Here is a 23,777-nt window from a genome sequence, read left to right as displayed (position 1 = left end):
TTCTAAAATACTTTGCCTTTTTAAAATATCCAGTTAAAATAAACTTACAACAGTCACAAAACCCAGATGGGAAAATTCTTCTATAAACCACCGGAATTTAAGAATTTCATTCTGCGTCCCCCTTCCGAAAAGATATTTTTGAAACTGTTCATCAAAATCTAAACTGGAATTGTATACCCCAACAAAAATTAAAGGACATTTTTCCCCACCAACTTGCTCCCTTGTGACAGAAATTGGTAAATCTCCTGCTATCTGTTGTTCCCCAGGATAAAACTGAAAACCTTTTTGAGAGAAAAAGTTACTTGAAATCAAAATATCGATGTAAAATAAAATTTCCCGTCCTAATCTTAAAAAGTGCTAAATTTTTCAAGATATTAAGTAAAATTTGATTAAAAAGTGCAAAAGAAATATAATTTTTGGTTAAACGCATGTAAATTTTATTTATGATTTTTTGGACCTTAAGATAAAGATTAATTTAACAATGTTTATATTTTGAAAATTTATCACTTTCGAAATTTCGATATTTTCATTACTGATTCAAACCTCAAATGCTTTGGGAACATAATCCCCTTTTTGGTTAACTTACCACCAAAGAACAATAAATTTTAGTCGAACAGCGAATCTGACAACCCGGACCAGGGGTTTGGGACCTGGGGGTCCGGCCACCAAATACTTAACCCTTATATACGGCTTCCTAAACCAGTTGAGAAATATCCCCTTTGTTTCCCATGATAGCATCACCAAAATTGGTAAAAAAATCAACAAATTTTAAAATGAAACAACTTTATAAAACTTGACCTTTGAGGTTTAAATCTTTGCAACCTTTAACTGCAAATTGGAATAGTTAAAACTGAAATTTATGTTTTATTTTCCATGACAACTTTTTCAAATTGCTCCAAAGGGAGTTTGGTTTGGTTACAAATGTGCGTCGAACCCATTGTCAAGACCTACGTAACTATACCATAAACTTCAATTCATCGCTTTTTTCAAATAATTGTTTAATACTCCCTTGCGTTCGAGCCTTGGCTTTACAAAAATTAAAATTTTTTTTTTGTATTAGAGCAAAAATTTTTTCATTCTCACATTGTTCTGCACGTATATTTACCAAATTCCACCTACCATCTGAAATAAAAACAGCCCAAATCAGCCGGATATTCAAAAATGCCCTTTTTATGAAAAACCGTTAACTTCTGAAAGAATAATGGTTCCATTTTGGTATATTGTTAATTTATATACCCTGTATCAGGTACAGCTCATATTTTCTGGGAAATTTTTGTACCTCCCAAAACGGAACAAAAACTTTGCTTACAAGTGACACTATTTAACAAACCTAACCTCAAAAAAATGACAGACAATCTTACCCTGTTCCCAATGTAACGTCTACTACTTTTCAAAACATTCCGTCTTTTAAGCCAGCTTAAATCAAACTGTTACATTCCTTAAATTTAGGAAAATTTCATTTAACATGATAGTTTCAAAATAAAAATAAAAGGGGTAAAATATATTAATACATTTTTTCCAAATTTTAAATTCTATTTTTAAAACGTTTTTATATTTGTAATTTATATTAAATTGGTTATTAATTGTAGAAGGTTTTGCAATAAAAATTTTTAATTTTGGGGCATATAAATATGTTTGTTTTGTGGATTTTATTTTACTTATGAAAACATTAATTTAGATAATTTTTTATATTCCGAAAAATGTCACTTTGGTTTTACCCCCCAAAGATTTAAAACAGTTTAAAAAAGTTCGTTTTTCAATTACGCCCCGAGAGACAAACTTTTTAAACCCCACAGCACCAGAAAGGTCTGGAAAAAAAATCTTCGGGTGCTGAGCGCGAACGACAAGGCCCTGACCCGATTAATGTTGTTCGCCTCGGACGCGGAAAGTCTAATCATATACCATCAACGGGCTTCACATTTAATTTTTTCTACAGTAATGTAATATCTTTTGTCTTAACGACGCAACCATAAACAATTCCCTTTTTTTTACGTTAAATGAAAAAACAAAACAAACAATTTAACGTTAAATATATTTTAAAAAGAACTTTGATTAATAATTATCCTTTTTTAGGTTTGTCTTGATCAAAAGTTTTCTTCCGTTGAAATTTACAGGGGCTAAAATCCAGGGGTCCTTTTTTTCCACTGTAAACGTTTTTATAAGCTCAGTAATAGGTTAAAAATTTTGGAATTTTAACTTATGTTTCCTTGCTTAAAACCCAATTTCTTTTATTTTAACCTATAGTTAATTTCTCACCAAATTTTATTTTTTCCAGCCAACACGGCACGCTGAAGTCACTTTTGCCCTTGGCCCCACCGGCTAAATTTCCTTTTTTTTTTTTGTTTCTTATTAAATTTCTTTAAAAAATTATTTATCGGAATTTACTATAAAACAAGCAACTACTTTATCGTTTGCAAAATTAATACACACCGAAACGGGTATAACTTTTATGGTTTATAAGTATAGGGCAGCACTGATAACAAATAGTTTGATATGGTAATAAATGTTTTCTTTAACATTTGATGAAATTTTGTCTTATAATTTTGGATTAGTTAATCGGAATTTAACCATGTTTAGACAGACTTTTTAATTTTTAAATTTTAAAAACTTTTTGCTTCCCAAGGGGATACGCAACAAAAAGAAAGGGATTTTATTTCAAACAGTTTGTTTAACCAAATTATTATAAAAAAACACACTTTTTAACTATAAAAATAATTATGCTTTCCACATTTATAAAAATTTAATAAAAACCTTTCTATGACTCTTACTACATTTCTAGATTAAATATCTTTAATTAATTTTTCTGTCCAATAAAAATTAAAAATAGCGTCTTTTTATTTATTCCGTATTAATATTAATTAAATATTTCTCTATTTAATGATATCATTACAAAACATTAACAAAACGGTGTGGAAGGATAAATCATAAATTTCCATACAAAGTTCATCATTCCCCATTTTTAACCGTTTATTTATAATTAAATATATATTCAAAGCAAATCAAACCATTATATTTTCCTTTAGTATAGTTTTTTTAGTTTCAAATAGTTTTTGTCTTTGAAAAAAAAAAAACCGTATTTGTAAATTTTAAAAATTCGCAGTAAAAAGAAATATTTTGGCGTAGGAAAACTTTTTGTCCTTGGTAAACCCGTTTTTATTATTTAGTAATTAAGGGGCAGTTTCGAAACCCTGTTCTTTGGTTTGCAAACCCCGCCCCCCAGAACGCAAACCCCACATTACGATAAAATGTTTCGTTTGTCGTTTATCAAAGCAGGAGAACATACGCCCCGGCGACCCAGGCCCAACGCTCAACCTTTTTTGTGTGGCGGGGGGCGCCCCACAAACGGATGCAGTTTGTTATCTTGTTTCGCTTCCTTTACATGGAAATAGTTTTTTTAACATGTTATTAATTATGCAGTTTTAAATTTCAACGGTAATAATAAATTATTTTATTTTTAAGTGAATTTTCGGAATATTACCTTCTGGCAGTGTCCCGGCGGGAAACAACAGCTAAATTTGCCGTATCTCGGTTGCCCCGCGCTTAAATAGAAACCAAATATAAAACTGCCCCCAAAGGAAGGACGTCCTTATAATTACTTAAAAATGTTTTTTTATCCGTGTTAGCGAAAATTTTTCTCTTTTAATTATTTTTTTGATTTAAAAAATTTGTTTGGTCGGGTTAGATCTAATTATTAAATCATGTTTATTTACAAAAGTTCTTCCCTCGGATTTTCCTTCGCATCTTGAACTCCAAAACAAAATTTTATTTCATACGACAAATTTTAACTTATATATTGGTGGATATATTTGAAATTTTAATTCCCGGAAATTTAAACTAAAAAATAAATTTTCCCTTTTTATATGTGGTAAAGAAACAAAATTTTTGAGATATCAATTCAACTATTTTTTTCTAGTGGGAGAACATTGGGTTTTAAACGAAATGACCGTAGTTGTTTACATTTGAAGACGCCTTCACAAAAGTGTAACCAGTATTTTATTCTTGTAAATAACGTAAATATAAAATCGCAAAATCAAATATTTAACGAATTTCTTGAAAGGTTTAGCCTTTTACCAGACAAAATGGCGGCCCAAAACTGTATTGTGATTTTTCTTACTTTTTAATCTTTTTAAAGGATTCAGAAAAAATTTACAATGGCACACCGCCTCCAACTGTTTTATTACAACGCGGTTTTCATTTAACATGCTTTAATTTTGTTTGGAATGTTATTTTTTATCGATTGAAATTGAACGGATTTAAAGGAAAGTTCTTAAAAAATGGTCTTTTTTTTCCTAATTATTCCCTTTGAATAGTTAGGAATTCTGATTAGGAAGTAAAATTTCCTAATTTATATTTCCTTGCATGGGGGTTTTTGGAGGATTAAAAAGTAATTTTAAAAAAATTGCTATGGTGGAACTTGTAAAGAAATTAGAGGATTTAGTGCGTTACTTTTAGTTGACCTTTTCTCGTCCTTCTATTCGAGACAAATAAATTTTGAATAAAATATTTGTGGTGACAATAACCATTCCGTGCAATGGAGTAAAATTTAAAAAAGGTTCGGTGGCATAAACACTAATGTACTGGGGAAAAGCCCAAAAGGTTTTTCAATTTTATATAAAGTGATCCCTTTTTGCATAGTTTAACACTGTAAATTTCGTTTTATTTAATTAGGAGGGTTAACCTAGTGCTTTTACATTTGTTTTTTGAAAGGGACCCATGCTTTTTTAAATTTTTTTGGATTCCACTATTTTGTCATTTACATTTTTTCTTGAAAGGCGGGGATTTTTAAAATACGTTTATACAAAATCGAGTTTCCATTAATTTTTAAATTAATTCAATCTAAATTCTTATAATTTATGTTTGAAAAATACTGGATTTTTATAAAACTAACTATTTTAATTCTCTTATGTAATAAAATAATTCAAAATTTTAAAAAAACTTTTTGGGGAATTATACCCCAAAATCATAATTAGACCAAATGGTCTTAAAATTTAAAAAAAATAATTGATTATTTACTAGTTTAAGGGGTTTCATTCCAAAATTATTCCTTGATTCCAAAAAAAAAAACCATAAAAATTTCTCTAAAAAAATATAATTAAAAAACATTTTACCACATTTTTCCTTTGAGGGTTTTTAAAATACAATGACAAACCAGTTTTTCAAATTTTTTCGGAACATGAACACCGGTTAATTCGGGGATGAAGAAAGCGATAATAACCAGCTTTTAACTAATAGTTTATACAAACTCATTTATCTTTCCGGCCGTTATCCTAACAGATAATTTAAATCATAATTTAATTTAAAACATTTAGTATGAATTTTAAAAAAGTTTTTTTCTTTTTTTTTATTAATTTAAACTTACTACAATTTTTTTCTAAGGAAGGTCCCTTTAATATTACAGTCTTCTATCACTTTGAGCTCACATTTTCATCCTACATTTAACACAAAATCCGGATAATTAATATTATTAATTAAAATAAATTTTTATAAAATGTATCTTACCCAAAAACCACTTTTGGAAAAAAAAATCTTTTAATACCCTTTAAATGGTTTTTCATACTTTTTTAGACGTTAAAAAAAAACAAATATTTAATTCCCTATAATTCATTTCCCCTATGAACTGCCCAAATTTATTGACCATATTTTCCTAAGTATATTGAAAACTATAAAAAAAAGTTTAGATTTAATCACACGAACATTTAAACCATTTCATTAACTGAGTGAAAAATAAACACTTTGGCAACATAAATTTTTTAAAAGCAAAAACAAACCTTCTTCAAATAAACCCACATGTAAATTTCGTCAAAAAAAAAAAAAAAATCTGGTTAATTAATCGTTTTAAAATTTAGAAAGACTTAATATCCCTGGTGTTTTTTGGACTTAGGTTAGAAAGAATCAGACTATGAACTTATATTTTTCTTGAAACCCAATCTAATTTTTGGGGAAAAATTTTTTTGGCAACCCCAAATTAGAAATTTTAATTCATAATTACCACAAATCATACCTTAATATTCCGAAATGATATTCAAATTATTTTATTACCCCCAAAAAAAACGATTTTTGAAAAAAAAAAAAAAAAAGAAAATTTTTTTTATTTTTGAAATTTTTTAATACTTACCCCTTTTTACGATTATCGGGATCGAAAACATTTATCTTTATTTATATACCAATTAATATTATATTGAATATTCATTTAAAAAATTTTTAAAGGGATTTCCCATTTAATTTTATAAGATAATTTTTACATGTGTATTTTTCCTTATCAAAAAGTATGAGGTAAATTTTCAATAACTGAAGTTTTTTTTTATATGTGTAGTTATTTTAAAATATAAAACCAAAAAAGTTTGGCGGGCCCCATTTAGCGTTAAATAAACCCTAAAAGTGTTAGTATTGATAGAAAAATAGTTTTAAAATTTTTCCAATAACGTTTTTAAATCGATACGTTGTACCCTTTCCTTCTTGATCTTTAAAATATTTAAAATTTTTTTTCCAAACAACACCAAAGAAAGGGAAATTCGGGCTTTAAGACATTAAAATGTATTAAAAAGGTATTACAAACAAACCATTTTCAATTGGTTATATACGCTATTGGTAATGTTTCCCCCTGAATGGTAATAAAATGTTTTAACCCAATATAAAGATTAATACAAACATAATTTATATAATTTAGAATTTTTTGTTTATTGTTTTTTTAACCCAAAACCAAAAAAACTTTTTATTATCTTTTCTAGCATTTGCGATAAATCTATTTCATTATTTTTTGAAACATCAATTTTAAATGGATGAACATAATACAAAGGAGTCCGGGAAAATTTGTATTATGTTTTTATTTTAAACCCCTGGGTTTTCAATAAAAAATAAATGTTTTCTTGATTTGAGGTAATTTTTTTTTCTCAACATTCAATTACAACCATATTAACTTGACATTTTGTTTTGAAACATTTAGCTTATAAATTCTCGCAAAGGAACATCATAAAATTTTCGTATTTTTTAAAAAGTTACAAGTTTTTTGTGCTATTCCTCGGAGCCAATTATCTTGGCGATTATTTGTGAATAAGATTTGTAAAAATACATACACACACTCACTATATTTTTAAATTTCTTTTGCATTTTGTCTGAACCCGTTCCCCGAATTATACATGTTTAAAAATGTTACATTGTTTGAACATTTTTTCTCGGTTTAACAAGACTCTATTGAACTTTTAGGAATTTATACGTTAAATTTTTTTCTCGTTTGGCACTTTGGTTAGTTTATAATTGAAAGATGAAAAAATATTTGGAAATATCACCATTTTTAAATGTAAGACAAACTAAAAATTCTACAAGTTTTAATAAACTAAAAGTTTTTTACAGTAAATACAAAATTTCCTTTCAAATTGAATTAAATTTTAAAATAATTTAAAAGCAATTTTTTCCGTTCATGAAAATCAAAATTACCAAAGACCCCACCATTTGTAATAAAATTTCAAAGTCGTATCGTTTTTTATATTTCGGGTTTAAAAGCTTTCCCAGTGGAAAAACAAAAATTTTTGTAAAAAAGTTAATTACTTGGCTATAATAAAAATTGGTTCGTTGTTATTTTAACAAGTGACATAACGGGAAAAGTCCCTACTGATTTTTTTTTTTGCATTTAATTGCCAAATAATTTAAGTTCCCTTAAATGTTTATACCAAAAAGTTTCAAAAGTTTTGTAAGGGGACAACCCTAGTAACCAAGGATCCCCAAATTTTTTTTTCAACGTTAGCCCAACACTAAAAACAATGTCTTACTAAATACAATCTTTTTTTAATCCTTGGGAAAGGTTTCGTCTCATACCTCTAAACCGAAAAACCCTTCAATTTTGAATGTTGTAAATTGTAACTGGTAACCTAAACATTAAAAAAGACCCCGTTAAAATAGTTTAAGAATACAGACTCAAAACCTTTTCGAAATTTCGCACATTGTTTACATATAAATTGGTTTTTGTAATACGAATGTTGATTTGCAAAAACGAACCAGTAATAGATTGGAATTTATAAAATTTTAATTTTAAAAATACACAAAACCTGCGATATTTATTAGGTAAAAAACCATTTTTGCAAATCCAACTAATCCTTATCCCGGTGTTTAATAACGAAGATTTTCAAAACAGTTTGGAATTAAATTTCACAATATTCATCATTTTGGAATTGAAAGGTAAAGGTGATTTGAAAACAAGGGTTTTTATTAACAGTGTTGTGTTATTTCTTTTTAAAAGAAATTTTAAAAAAACGCACTTGGGAGAAAAATGGGCCCCGGGGTTTGGGATTTTAGGAATAGACTTAATACCGTTTTATGAAAGACTTTGATTTGGGAAAGTAGGTATTTTATTAAAATTTTTAAGAAAAATATTGAATATTATGGAAAGCAGTTTAGAGAACTCGGTCACTTATGGTGCTCCAGAAAAGGAAGTTTTATTCGAGAGATATTTTCCTGACCATCTGATGTACTGTGATGATATTGCAAATATAACAGACAAGATTTATATCGCATCTGGCTGGACGAAAGCCGTTTACAAGGGAACGTATAAGGGGTCACCTGTCGCCTTAAAGACAGTTGATGTCAAAGGTCAGGATGTTACAACGTGTATGGATTCTGGAAAGTCAGAAACAGCATGCTTCGTGAAAGCTGCCAAAAAGATTGTCAAAGAAATTGTTCTGCTACAGGCGTTAGCTGGTGAAAATGTTTTAAAGGTAAATATTTTAAACAATATTATTCTAAGACGAATCATTAATCTGTACATTTCAAATATCGTTTACAAAAAGCAAAAGGAAGATGGTAAGAGTTTTTGCAATTTTATTACATGTGAAATTTAAATCGCAAAGAGAATGTTCTAATTTTAATGTTTTTTTTGAACACTTTTTTTCATTATAATATTATCAAAGAAATTTGTTTTAATTTTATCCTGGTTCATGTAGCACAATATGCTATGGATTGTAAGCATCATATTTCTCACTGTTGCAATAAGTTGAAAATTCAGTTTTGCGTTTCAATGTGTCCAACATTTGCGAAGTGCAAACATATTCTAAAACAATGCTCTCTGCATATATATATAAATGAAGACAAATACATTTTGTTGTATGAAATATTTTACTGGTCTGTCAACACCTCTATTGCCAGAAGTTGAATGTCTATGCATACAATACACACGACGGTTACTCTATGTTTAATACAGCAAAACATCTTCTGGTATACAGCAGTTATATCTCCTTGAAAATGCAATAATGACAGATTATTGTATGTATTGATCTACGAATAACAATTTTTCAAGCTCTTCAGTCACATAAATGTCATATGTTTCAATACGTCTTTTGATTCGTTTTACGCAGGTGCTTGGCTTCTGTCTACCGCGCAATGTAGGCGACAGTCTGAGGGTTGCTATGGTAACGGAATTAGGAGAAGCCGTAGATTTAATAAAACTGCTGCAAATGTCATGGGAAGACAGACTTAGAGTAAGTATAATTAGTATTATCTCCATGGAACTACTTGTGCAGCCATGTTATCGACTAAAATTTCCAGGAAATATAATTACTTTATTAAACAATATTAACAAATTTTACGGAAATACACTGGAGATGTCTGTTTATAACGACATAATTCTGCACCGTCAAATGTTACTGAAATATTTACTTCAGGGAAAATAGAAGATTTAATAGATGTTTCGAAACTTGTGTCACTACTCGAATATATTATTTTTTGGAAGTACTGACGTTTTAAATAAGAACGTAGTTTCTTTCCATGTCAGCAAAAACCTAATTACTAAAAATGAATTTATATCTTGAAACAAAAATCAGAAGATCAGAAAATAAGCGGACAGTAAACAAAAAGAATTTATAATTAAAGACATTCGCTCTAACTGCTTAATATCTAAAACAAGGGCAATAGAAAATGCTAACACACGCAGACTGTGTCCACACATACACGCTAATAAAGGAAAGTCTCAACCGAGCGCTTAACTGCACTCTTAAAGGGATTCAGAGCACAGGTGGAATCATGGATGAAAACTTAAAATCCTTTTAATTATTGTGGAATCAATGTTTCTTATATTTTACTGGAGTGGGGTGGGGGTCCTCCATGGCCAAGTGGTGAAGGTAGCTGACTTCAAATTACTTGCCCCTCACCAATGCGGGTTCGAGCCTTGCTGGGGCGTAGTATTCTTCATGTGAGGAAGCCATCCAGCTGGCTTACGGAAGGTCGGTGGTTCTACCCATGCACCCGCCCGTGATGAAATAATGCACGAAGGGTTTATCACCATCAGAAGCTGTAAAAATTGCTATTTGACCTATTATTGTGTTGGTGGGACGTTAAATCCAATAACAAATTGTATTTTTCTGACATGCTTAATTCAAATCGATCGCTTATTTCTTACTTTGATTAGGTAAGTGCGTATATTTCATTATTTTGCTAATCTTACAAAAATTTGCCAGGTTAGGAAAACTAAAATATCACATTTCACGTTTCCTTTTAAATATAATTATAGTAAGGCAATGTATGCACTATTTGGTCTGACGGTTTGTCACATGTTTTCGCGAGTTTACATATAGTCGTATAGTGACTATCATAGCAATATCTAATTTGATGAAACAACCTCTTTCTATTTCCTTCAATTTTCTGAGTAATTTATCATAGATAAATCATTGATCCCTTTAAACAACAGTTATATTTCCGCATAAAAGACATTGTATATAAATCAATATTTTATACATGTGAATCCCTAACATACAAAACAGAGATCAGTTTTCATAGTCTAGCACACATTACATAAATGTCATTGCGAAAATTGTTTTAATTAGGATAGAAACCGGACAACAAATATGTGTCTCGAATGGCGCTTTTCATAAGTATAGATTAAAAGAATATTAGAAAAAATGAGAGATACTATAAAACAATCTATGATATTACGAAGCGTAACGTTTATTTGATGAAAGATCGCTGGCTGGCAGCGTATCAGACATATCTTACTAATCATTGCTGACGGTTTCTGTTATGTCTGACTGGCTTGATTAACGGAATGGAACTAGTGCAGATATACATTTATCACTGATAAAATGAATAGATAATATTTTAGAATTCCAAGGATAAAAAGTTGTCTATCCGTATAATACCTGTAATGCTATTGACAAGTGTGATGGCTTATATGTTTCCCTTGTTTAGTCTTATGGGTAGTGTCAAATATTGTTTGGAGGAAGAAATTGTGACCAATTTTAGATGTGATTTAAAATCATTTTGTATATGGCCGCACAAAACGTACAGCAGAAATCACTTTCCATGTTCTTAATATATTCTAAAGTAACAAAATGTAAGATCGGAGGTTTAATTTGCCATAAAACAGTAAACTGTTTCTTCGAACAACATCTTTTCTGAAACTATGGATATTTGATGAATCTGGGCCTGGGTGTTACATTGATGGTGCCCTTTCAAAGTTGTCCAAAGGGTTCCGCTTGGTTGCCCATAGGGGCCGGTAGAGCTGAAATAAAGTATTCTTCAAACGTCACCGCTTCTTAAACCACTCCAACGATTTTGAAACAAGTTCACGTAAATACTCCTAGATGACTCACTAACATGCGTTCAAATTGTTCTAATTTCTAAACAAAATGACTGCCAGAGGGCGTTGTCACATTTCCCTTTATGTATATAGCGTATATTAAATAATAAAAAAAAAACACACTTATTGTCAGAAACTGCTGCCCTGATTTTAAAATAATTTCACAAAATGGTCCTTGGGTGAGCTAATACCAAAATTATATAAATTACTTTGATTCGTCAAAAACATGGCTACCCGAGGGAATTGTCTCTTTTCCTTATGTATATAATGGAAAATTAAAATATTATTTGTCAGAAACTGCTAGACTGATTTGTAAATAATTTCACATGAATGATTCTTGGCTGTTTTTCTACCACGATTGTTCAAAATATTCTTATTCATCAAACACATGGCTGCTGGAGTGCATTTTCACTTTAACCAGTATGTATACAGTGAAACTTTCAATTTTTGTCAGAAACTGCTGTCAGGTTTTAAAATGATTTCACACAAACTATCTTGGACTACCTTCCACTAAGAATGTACATATTATTCTGATTCATCAAAAGACATGGCAGCAAGAAGACATTGTCATTTGTCCCTATAGGTATGTAATAAAAATATCTTCTTGTCAAAAACTTTTTGCCTGTATTCAAAATAATTTCATATGAATGATCATTAGGTGACTCTCTTCAAAGATTGTTCATATTATTTTGATTCTAGAAAATATCTTCAAACAACAGCTCCTAACCGTTGGTCACGATTTAAAATAATTTCACTTAAATATTCATTTTATGACCTTTTCTCAAGAATATCTTCTTTTTTCCGATTCGTCAAAAAACATGGCCGCTAGCGGACTTTTCTGTATATGTACAAATAGTAAGAAATTTTAAAATTTCCTCTCCGGAAACTGCTGCCACTATTTTGAAATATTTTACAGGAATGTTTTTGGGTGACTCTCTACTAAGAGTGTTCAGATCTTTCCGATTCATCAAAAATATGGCCACCAGTTTCCCTTTATTTATATAGTGGGAATTAAAAAAAGTCTTATCAAAAACTGTTGGAAAAACACAGGTCATCGTAAACCACGGGTCTGATTTTAAAAACATTTTTACAGAAACGTTCCTTGGTTAAACCGGCACTAAAAACTGTCAGAGGTGTGTCTTGTTTTCCCTATATGACTTAATGGAACACCTTGAAAAAAATCTCCTTTAACTCTGCAGGCCAATTTTCAAAGTTATTTTGTTATACCTGTGAGAGCCGTGAAACTGAGGTTAGCTATGTAGGTTTATCATGGCCGTCTTGCATAGACTAGTAGATAATTTATCATTAAATTTATGAAAACGTTTCTGTGATTTGACATCTGCAAGAAGTTGGTGGAAGTCTGGAATAAACATGACTGTCTGTGAAACTGTGACAGATGAAAGCGTAGGTGGTAAATGAAACTGAAATGCTGTGTTCTAAGAGGACAGATTTAATTTTTCACATGCAGTATTCATGCACAGGAAACACAAATTTATTTCACCATCTAACGACTGTCTTGCATCAACAGAGGGTGAGACAAGAAATGTTCCTGTCAGCTTCGTTTATCTGAGTAAATACCTGATAATCTTGACTGACATTTGTTTCGCTTACTTGAAAATAACTCATCGTATTAATTGCATGATGGATGCGTTGCTTCCTCGTGAGAGTTCTTGGCATGCCAGAAATTCAGAAAAGTGTGGATGAATTTGCGTGTAAAAGAAGAAATTTAGAATTTAACTGTTTTGAAGTGTTATCCGGTACACATTATTGATAAATACCCATGCTAGTTCAAACAAAGTTTATGGTAGGCAGCAAGGCATAATTCCACGGGTCGTAAAAAGTGCTCTCGTTTTAATAAAAAATTACCACTCTGTAAATTTCAAAAGGTGCTTTGGGTTCATTAAATAGAAACAACAATTATGAAAGGCAACACAAACTAACTTCCCTAACGTATATTGGTTCTGTATAAGAGCCGAAACACTCGACACAGACGTACACTGTCATTTAAAGAATAAGCAAGCCGCACAATTTCACAGTCTGTCTTCAGCTCGTTCAACACACGCTTTTGCTTTAAATTGATATCATCCATTGGTTCAGTTTATCTTGTTTGTCTCGCATCATTATTTTGTTTAGCATTCTAAAATTAAATTGTATTTGCATTTACTCCTATATCATTTTATACTTAAATATAATATTATTTATTATACTTATCAAATTTATTCTTTAGGTTTCTATCTAATGTAAATACGTTTTGAATGCCCTGTAAATACAACTATCAAGAAAGCACATCGTGTCTACAATGTATTACTTGTTTTTAAGCAAGAAACATGCAACAAATTGCGCATAACTGCTAAAAGCCTCCACAGGAGCTCATTGTTTGGCTAATAGATTTTAACTTTTCCTGTTGCTCTCGAACCTGATGATGTGGTGTTTGATTGCATTTTGCTGCAAATGTCTCGATTTCGAGACAAAATGTTTATAAATTATAAATCTTCAGGAAACGTTTTATTGCTATAAAAGCTTTTAAGAAATATATCGTGTCATAAATGTCATAACGTAATTGCAAACGTAAGTTTTGTACTTAAAATGATTTAGTAACAGATGAAAACACGTACGCTTAAAAAATAAAAAATGTGAACATTATTTTGAGAAACAGTTAAACGTGTTCTGTTTATTAAATGACTGACTGGGTGAATAAATAAATAATTGTTGGAATGTATGAGGAGTATTTTAGGCAACCTTTTTGCATCGGGGCCTTTGCAGACACAGTGCTTTGTGGACTAACAGAATGTACATTGTCCTTAAGGCATTGTGCTAAATTCATAACTAGTATCTAGTAATCAAAGCACGCATTAACCCCCCCCCCCCCCTCCAACAAAAAAAAAAACAAAACAACAAAACAAACAAACTAGGCTATTATGTAGGTATAAGAATAGGTAAAAGGCTTCATATATATGTATTGTCTTCCCGTCTCCCTTTACCACACGGTCATACCAAAATGTCAAGGACGTTGATAGGCCAAGACATGTAAACCCCTTACACTACCACGGGTACACCCTAGGCTAGATGTATTTTTATGTTAGTTTTATCTGCAGGCTTAGCCGAAATGTATGTAAAGAATTCATGTGAATAAAGTTAGAAAAATGAATGAGATAAAAAAGTAAAATAAGGTATGTGCATGCACCCTAAAATGGAAGTAAAATATATTGAGCTAATTCAGATTCCCGCCATGCCCATTTTGTAATATAATATCCATGCGATGTTTAAATTGATGAACATTAGTTGGTCGGCATAAAGATTCGAATATATTTTTATGGATGCCTTGGTTTTAATAAAAGAAAATGATGTACATAAAATGTATAAGAAGGTCCTTCGAAAGAATAGAATAGAACACAGCCACGCAAAATAATAGCAGACTTGGTGTGATTGAGTCAGTTCATGAGGCGTAACACCCCAACGCCCCCTTGCACCGTCTTAAGCGGAATTATGTTATCGGAAAATTAAATAGACTCCATAATCCCGAAGGAACAGAAAATATAACAATTACGGAAACACTTCATACACAGCCTCAGCACGGCACGTATTAAAAAGAACTCTGTTGTGATAGTTAAACACTCCGTAATGCGAAACAAGGAAACATTTGCAGATGAAAAAGCTAAAAGGCTTTTATAAATGTTTATATTGCAGGTTTTCGGGTTTAACGTCTTTTCAACATTTTTTCAGTCATATAAACGACTATTGTGTATTTGAGGAAGTGATATTTAGTTGCCTCACTGGAATATCACGCCGTTTACACATCACATGATATCCCTCCCAGTCACATTATACTGACACAGGACAGACCAGTGCTACCACTATTCTCTTAATGCTGAGCGTCAAGCGAGAAAGCTACTAATACAATTTTTACGTCGGTATGACGCGGCCAGGGACCGAACCCACGACCTTTCTCACTGTAAGCGGGCACTTTACCATTAGGCTACCGAGGCGGTACAAAGCATATATTGAATTCCTAAAAAAGTGATAAACCTGGACAGCATCTCTCAACCAACGTTCTATATAATATTACCGGTTTTATGAACATATTAGTAAGTACAATAATTTTGATTACAGGTATGTTTGGATATAACGAGGATTGTAAACTTTATGAGCCAGACACCGTACGGTTCCATGTCCATGAACGACTTCCGGCGCCAGCAGTTTGTCCTAGTTGGTGGCAACTTGAAGCTTTCCGACGTCGACGACACAGGGTTCGAGGATCATACATGTCGGACCTCAGACGACTGTAATGTAATATTTTCTAGTGCTAATTTCTCTAAGAGGTACACGTAATATTATTATTTTCATTGTAATTGGTTGACTTACTGATTTCATTCTGGAAATACTTTTTACTGAAACAACTCTCGTTAAATTAGCAATTAATATAGTAGCAATAAAATGCGACCACTGTCAACTGCATCTCTGTCACGTGAGACTTCTATGTTTAGTGTTTTAGTTTATCAATACATATGTAGGTTAAAACCATTTGACATTGGATAGATAATGTATGAAATGTAAATTGATACACGATGTTTGGGAAAAAACGGAACGAAGTATTAAACTGGGTTTTGCTATGATTTCAGGACTAATTGTCGTCAAGGAAGATGTATACAATGCAACGAAATGAAAAACTTGTTCAATGCCGGTCGCCATTTTGTGATATTCCTCCTTCCCCATGGTGCCCCAGTAAGGCTTCAGCCAATTATAGACGGCATTGTGGAAGGATACACCAATCTCACCATGTCGTCAGAAGAGCTACTGAAACAAATGAATAAGCTTGTGGCATTGTATCAGTCAGGATGGTACCTAAACAGAACAAATTCCAACTCCAGTAAATAAATTCTAATAAAAAGCTTTCTTGTCATCCGCATCTTAGTAGTATATTTGTCCCATTCGTTACAACCTAAAACATTAGGAAGAGGCGTCTGAAGTGGAAGGAAAAGGAAGTTTACTCTTTTCGAGAGATTCGCAATTAAGACATCTGAATCATAGTTAAACTTGGAGAATAAAGTACACTATGACAAAGTAAACAGATTGGTCATTTATAGTATATTTTAGCATTTCGAACTTTCGAGGAAGCTAAGCGTTAGGTGGCCAGTTTGGCTATTTGATCCCCAAAACATCATGCTCTGTCACATATTGTAAACAGTAACTTTCAAATAATACTGAATATAAAGACACTTCTTGTATAATAAAGCAGTTCAGTAATCAGAATTTGATGATAGTAAGACTGAATATACATATGAGCAGTATCGAGTGGATGCAAGTTATTTCATTGAAAGTTCAGAACCTATGATGTGGTCATTTCTGACAATATGATCCTTTATTTTAGGTTACAAAAAGATGGAACAGTCGGACTTGCCGGGCCAATACGATTATCGCTGCCGACTGTCTGTCTCTATGGCAACTTGCACAGTTTCGGTCTTTGATCTGCTGGAGGCTGAAGAAGTTTGTAATAACGACGAGGAGTGTCAGGGCTTTGTTGTGACACAACAGAAAACATGGACAGGTAAAGGCAATACAAATATATATATTCGTTTTTTATTTTTGTTGTGCATTTTATTTTACAGCAAAAGTGTTAAAATCATTCATCTTATTTTCATTTGGAATTGAAGAAAACATAAGAAGAGAAGCATTATCTAGATCAGTTTTCTGCTGAGATTGTCCATTGATAAACTAAATCTGTATCTGCATGAAAGATTTGATATTATTTTAAGGCTGTTTCAATTTATTGTATAATTCATGCATATGTATTAACCAGATGTGAAAGCACTAAGCTAATTATGTTTTACTCCAGGTAGACGTTTGATACATTTAAAGAATGGCAAAGGTTTACCAACCTCCAATCGAAAAACAACATTATATATCAAGCCCGTTATATAACTCAAACGGTTTCAAACTGTCAATGGACAATGAATTATTAGGGATAGATGCTCTATATCGCATCTTTCGTCATCAATTTGTGATTAATCCAGCCTGAGTCGACACATTTGAAAGAACTTGTCCAATATTCATAATGACTTCTTTCGCTGGACAGAAGAAGTCAAGACTAACCAAATGTGCAGATACGATTAGTCAAGTTATAGGTTGGAAACGCTTTCAAAAGTACGTCTTATTCCACTGAAAGAACTACAGTAACTGTGATACGTTCGTACCGTTAAAATGTTTATCTTCAACGGAAGCGTTTTGAAAATAACGTTTTCTGGCGTTTCATAAAAGATAAAATATCCAAGCCAGATGTGTTGAACGAAATAGATATGTTATAAATACTGACTTTACATCTGGAACATGCCTCGTTTAACGTAAAGCCAAAACATGTTGTTAAAGCTTTAAATCTACAATACTACTTGTACTATAAGAAAGACTGGATACATTATATACATGATTAGATTTCAAAGGCGGAATTAATTGTTTAATAATCAATCGCACATCTGTTTGAAATTAGTATTAGTATTTATTGGGTTTAACGTCGCACCAATACATTCATTGTTTGAAATTAATGATACAGGAAAATAGTTGTTCATATTTTGGTCATATGAGCAATGACCTAAGCGTACAATAAGTAAGAAATGACCTTTTTTTTTTATCTTTGACAGTTAATGGCAAAGATGATGTCTACCATTTCAGCATTGTTTTAAATTTATATATGCTGTGATATGAAGCTTCTGTATATCTGTTATTTTGTTACATGACTTTTATCTCACTGTTTTTGCAAAATATTTACATTTTAGGTAGAAAATTATTGTTACACATGGATATATGAGATAGAATATATAATTTTTGAGCTGGTCAGCTCAGAAAAAGGACCAAGATCCAAAACATGTTATATATTGTTAAATTATTAAATACACGATGTTGGCTTGTTATTAATAATAGTGTGTATTGTCCAGTAATTGAACCTTATTTGTTACGTGAAATCTGATTGGTTAAAAGGGGTAATGTTATCAGATTTTATACTCGCTAATATAATTTTCTAAGTTAGACCATTTTCTATGCAATGATAACAGTATTGACCACCAAAAATTTGGAACAGTTTATTTTCTTAAATGCCTAGAGTAAGGACACTAAGAAATGTGAAATCAAGCTGGAAATACGTGCTTTCAATACTACTGTTTTTGTCATAGCTATAGTTGTATTAAACCCGTAAAATATCAACAACAACAACAGAAAAAAAGAAAACTGTTCTTACATGTAAAGTTCTACATCAATGTGATTACAGTAAATTAGATAAATAAATAAAAAATAAAATCAAACCAGCACTTATATAATAATTACACATTAATTGAGATTTATAAAATTGAGCGTATATAAATTTTGTGTTCACGATTTTAACTTGTGTAAACAATACCCATTTGCAAACAGTATTCTTATCACGATGCATATCACATGTTTAAGACAAAATTATTTCAATAAATTTGCTTTATACCGGACAAGCGTATATCTTCTTTTTCATTATACGGAGATTCTAATAGAAAAAGCGGGTTTATTGTTGTTCTTGTATGTATACGTAGAAACAAAAGTTTGTCTGGGTCAATATAGTCATTCGTTCGTCCATCCGTCCATTTTTCTCTCCTTACGAAATACAAAACAACAACATTATTTTCATAAGGAAGAGCACGTTGTGGCAACGTTTGTATTGCCCGAACAAAAGGCAGGCAATAGTATCAAATTCGTCCCAATATGTGTTTGAAACCACCAACAAAATCTGAGACTTCATACGCCAGTATTTCTTAGATTTTGAATATATCTTAATAAATTAACCTTACCACTGTCCATGGTAAAGTTTCTCATATAATTACGAAAATCCAAACACCTTTATTGTATATCATAGAATGGAGGTCACAGAAATTATATTATCTATCAACAAGATTTCTTCCGCGAAGTAAATCATAATATTTGTATCAATTAATGCTAGTGCTGGTATATATTGTAAGACTTTAACAATGTAATACTGAAATAAACGGCAACAAAACTTCGAGTTCTTTATCCATTGTTTTTGAAATTAATTTCATTTGTTAATAAATGGCCCTTCATCCATTCCTAGAAACTCTCATCACTTCCTTTTGTTCCTTTTTCATGTATTAAATTTTTTTTGTGCATATTTTTCAAGTTTATTTGTTATCAAAACGAGTTCAAACGCAACGTTCCAAGATTCCAAGAACACATTCGCCCCTAAAACAAAAGTATTGTATATATGGATGAGGAATATGCAGACACTGTAAATCAAGTACTAGTATACCAGAAAAACCTAACAACCACCTTGGAACGGTCAGTGAGTGGCTAAAACACCACTTGAAAGCTAAATTGTGGGCAAACCCTCATTCATAACTATGATCCTAATTTACGGAACAATACAAATACAAGTTACCCATATGAATCTCTTGCAAAAAACACGATATGTAAAACACAAAAATTCACTTGTAAAAATACTTACAAGAAAACCTAATTAAGGCACCATATAGTATGTATCCAATGCATTAGTAGAAAGCAGAAAAACTAGCGGAACAACATTACGAGCCCGAAAACCGGCATGGTGACACATGTAAACACAGCTTAGTCACAATGGGCTTTAGGACTGCCTATAAATAAGTCATCCAGACACAATTAAAGAGGAAGGCGTTGTGTCCAACTGTAAAAGTGCTGAACACCAAACAAAAAGCTACACACTATATTTGACGCCCTTCATGACGAAAATTAATGTACAGACGGTTGAAGCGATATCAGTAGACAGTAGACGGCAGACAGATGAAAACATTTGATGTCATTATATGAAATCAGTATTTTGATGAATTGAAATTGTTATGTGTTTAATTATATATGCCGCTCACAAAGCATTATTCACCAGAAGAATTGAGACTTGTGTAATAAAACCGCTTTGAAACTGATTAATTACGTCTGTTTATTGTAGTTTCCTTTCTCAGGGATTACAGGAGATCGGTAGAAATATATTAAATAGTAGAACGCTTGGAAGCACTAAACAGAAATTTTAATGGTTTCCATAAATATTTCTAAAAGGCATAAGGCATTAGACTGAAATTTATTTTTAAACTGTTCCATTAACCAAGCAGGATGAAGAAATTTATGGGCAATTTAGATTTTTTTTGTCTCAGAGTTGCTTGTGATATAAATGTTTTGAAAATTATTTTAAAGCTTTATTTATATCCCAAGAGAGTGAAGCACATCGTCCACTTAAGGAGCAAGCGCCAGTTAGCCTTACTTAAACTGTAAGCTGTTAAAGGCACCACACCTAAAAATCATAACATCTAAAAGAAATTTATTTGGAAGCATAGAGCAAAATGTAGCGAATATATTTGGGTTTAATTAAGTCTGCTCATGATAGGTAATAAAACAGTCAACATTTCCAACGTATTAAGAGTAACATTGAACGGACTGTATGACCCGAACGAAACAGAAATTAGAACAATACTGAGGATAATCTACATGAGATCATTCCCGAAACAAAGTACGACTCGCGGTTGGTAGGGAATAGCTAAAATCTGTGAATTAGTTACATCCTTCTCGGCCTACACCCGTTTACCCAAAACAAGAAACATTTTGTGAAAAGTTATATATAATTTCTCTGCAAGCGTTTCGGTATTTCGTTTATTATCATTACTATAACAGTTGTATGGTGCGTTTAATTTTATGTTCTAAACGTACAATGTTTAACTGATATAAACAAGCATGATTCCCCAAAAATAATCAAACAAACTGAATACATTTATAAACGAAGGAGTGACAACATTAGTTTCACCATATCCTAGCCATTCCATCTCGTCATCATTGACATAGTCACCATTATATTCATCATCATCATCATCATCATCATCATCACCACCATCACCACAAACACTGCAATACATCTAGGGTCTGTATGTAATTGAGATAAAATGAACACTTTCTTTTTACCAAACGGTTACACTGAACGTTTCAACTTTATACAGAATGATGGTGGAAATGCCACTCTCTGAAAGGTTTGATGGGTTTTTTCTTAGCATTGTTGAAATGATAAAGGTACAAAAATTAACTGCATATCTGAGAAGAGAACGATTTCATACATTGAATTACATCAAATGAGTTTTATATTTTGAAGTTCGATCCCATTCTATAAATGCTTAAATATGTCAGTGATTGAAATATGTTTCTGAAGTTAAAAAATAGAAAAAGGGGAAACTCAACAGTTCACTCAAGTTAGAAAAGATAATAGGTAAGGGTAGATTTCTCGGAAGCACAGAGCACCAAAAACACAGCCCCAGAGCCACGCATTTACATAGTAGGCCCACAACAAAAGGAAGCTGTAATGGAAAAATATTTCAGACGGGTTGCTTCAAACATCCAACAAGTACATATTAATTTAAATATTGATAAAGGGGAAGGAAATGGTAAGGGGCGAAATGGGGTCGGGGGTGGGGGGAGGAATCCGAAGGGGAAAGTTGAACAAGGACGAATATACAAGGGAATACCATGTTCTTTAAAATTACAACGTAAACCACAATAGCACAGACACTCATGTACCAAAGATAAACACACAACGACGGTCAACTGAATATCATAGAAAACGAACAAGCAACACATATGAAAACAGTAGGGCACCGTTATAGACTCACAAGCATACAGACGCACCCACCACAGAAGTTAGGCAATTTACTCAAACTATTGCTTTCTAGTTTTAGAGCTGCATTCTAAGGCATATATCATGTCGTTGGAAGAAATTTGTACCATTGGTAAGTGTGTCTTATGAATTCTGTTTACTTTTTCACTGATCAGTACGGGAATGAAAACGCACATTACATAGTAGAAAGTATTATAAGATGAACCTATGAAATAGTTTAATGGACTAGCCGCATATACATTTACATACATAGACACGTTGAAGACTCATCAATATACGGATAATACATATTTTCTTGTGGCTTCTGCAGACGTTAATATACAAAACAAACGTGTATTGTCGCTATTCTTTCATAAAAAAGCACGACACGACGACTAAATTCATTGTTTTCATATGTGATGACTACGATTCCGGAACAATTTCTAATTACCATTCTGTTATTCCATACTTTACATACCCATTACCGCATGACATTGTCCATAATTTTGCATACTGTTTAAAATTTGGTAAACAGGAACAAAATTTCAACGACAATTATTTTACATTCGAGCAAGTTTTAGTACGAACACATTTTGAGTTCAAATGAGTACTAACGTAGATTTATATGAATTCTGTGAGAAAAATAGAAAGAAAAATATATCGATTGATACTTCCCCAAATCATTAATATGATTCCTAAAAACAAGTACACGCGATTCAATACATCTGTGATTATCGACAAAAATTGAACCGACGTCGAGTAAACAAAGGGAGACAAGTACATTGTTGGAGGCAGTGGCTTTGGGGCTGGTAACTGATGCAGCAAAACATACTTTGGATTAGATTGCATATTTTATGCTCCAAAAAGAGGTTATTATAGAAGAAACAAGACATAAATACTAGATGTCTATCTGCGCAAGTATATATGTCTGTCCCCGGCAAGCATTTCAAAAAATAAATCATGTACTGACCTTGTTAAGACACGATTTTTCTCCTTTTAATACATGGAAGGATCCAGTGAAATAAATAGTTGTTTATGCAAGAATGCCTATAAAAGATATTTTAACATTGTAGTTTTCTTGCGAGCGTTTTTACCTTAGACACACTTTCATAATCGGTATCAACAAATACGAATACTGGCGGTACACCTTCACAATGCCCGTTGTGTTATCCGAGGATATTGAAAAAAGGTGATTCAGTGATAACTTTTATCAAAATAGTCCTGTTTATTGTTTTATATGGAGATGCATGAATGTGGGACGTTTAACGAAAGGAATTTTAACATGTTGTAAGGGAAGAAGTGGAATTGGTGAGTGTTTCATGATTTAAACTACTAATAATTGTAAATCTGCCTCTAGTTAGAAATTTAATTGTTTATTGTAGCATTTACAGCAAATAAATTGAACTGTGAGTATAGTGTTAATTGCGCTAGAAATTCAAGTTTAGTTGCAATATTAATGTACATTCATTACGTACTAAACTTTAACTCAAGCAAACTTGTAACTGTTTTCTAAAGTTTACACAAATGTGGTTTTTGAATAAACATACCTTTCCAATATTAATCTTTATTTGCTGTCAAGTTAATTAATCA

The 23,777-nt window shown here is 31.7% G+C and overlaps 1 protein-coding gene across 5 annotated transcripts in view; it reads left to right on the top strand.

Annotated features, from left to right (window-relative positions):
• The window catches only part of LOC123543758 (extracellular tyrosine-protein kinase PKDCC-like), a 48,416-nt gene that overhangs the window by 5,409 nt on the left and 19,230 nt on the right, over positions 1–23,777 (top strand). Inside the window, exons 1-6 of one of the 5 annotated variants that reach the window (XM_045329848.2) lie at positions 8,361–8,708; positions 9,345–9,467; positions 15,671–15,879; positions 16,180–16,427; positions 16,929–17,105; positions 17,394–19,571. The exons of 2 other annotated variants lie outside the window; for them this stretch is intronic. In XM_045329848.2, the coding sequence (XP_045185783.2) occupies positions 8,376–8,708; positions 9,345–9,467; positions 15,671–15,879; positions 16,180–16,427; positions 16,929–17,105; positions 17,394–17,479 (1,176 nt within the window). In that variant the 5' untranslated portion in view covers positions 8,361–8,375 and the 3' untranslated portion in view covers positions 17,480–19,571. Of the gene's footprint in view, positions 1–8,360; positions 8,709–9,344; positions 9,468–15,670; positions 15,880–16,179; positions 16,428–16,928; positions 17,106–17,393; positions 19,572–23,347; positions 23,496–23,777 lie in introns of those variants that run through there. 2 more of the 5 variants (XM_053542267.1, XM_045329836.2) reach the window with 2 other exon arrangements.

This window comes from Mercenaria mercenaria, chromosome 1 (genome assembly GCF_021730395.1).
Source record: "Mercenaria mercenaria strain notata chromosome 1, MADL_Memer_1, whole genome shotgun sequence".
NCBI classification, from domain to species: Eukaryota; Metazoa; Mollusca; class Bivalvia; order Venerida; family Veneridae; genus Mercenaria; species Mercenaria mercenaria.
Note: the sequence above shows the minus strand (reverse complement) of the source record. Positions and strands in the feature narration are given on the sequence as shown.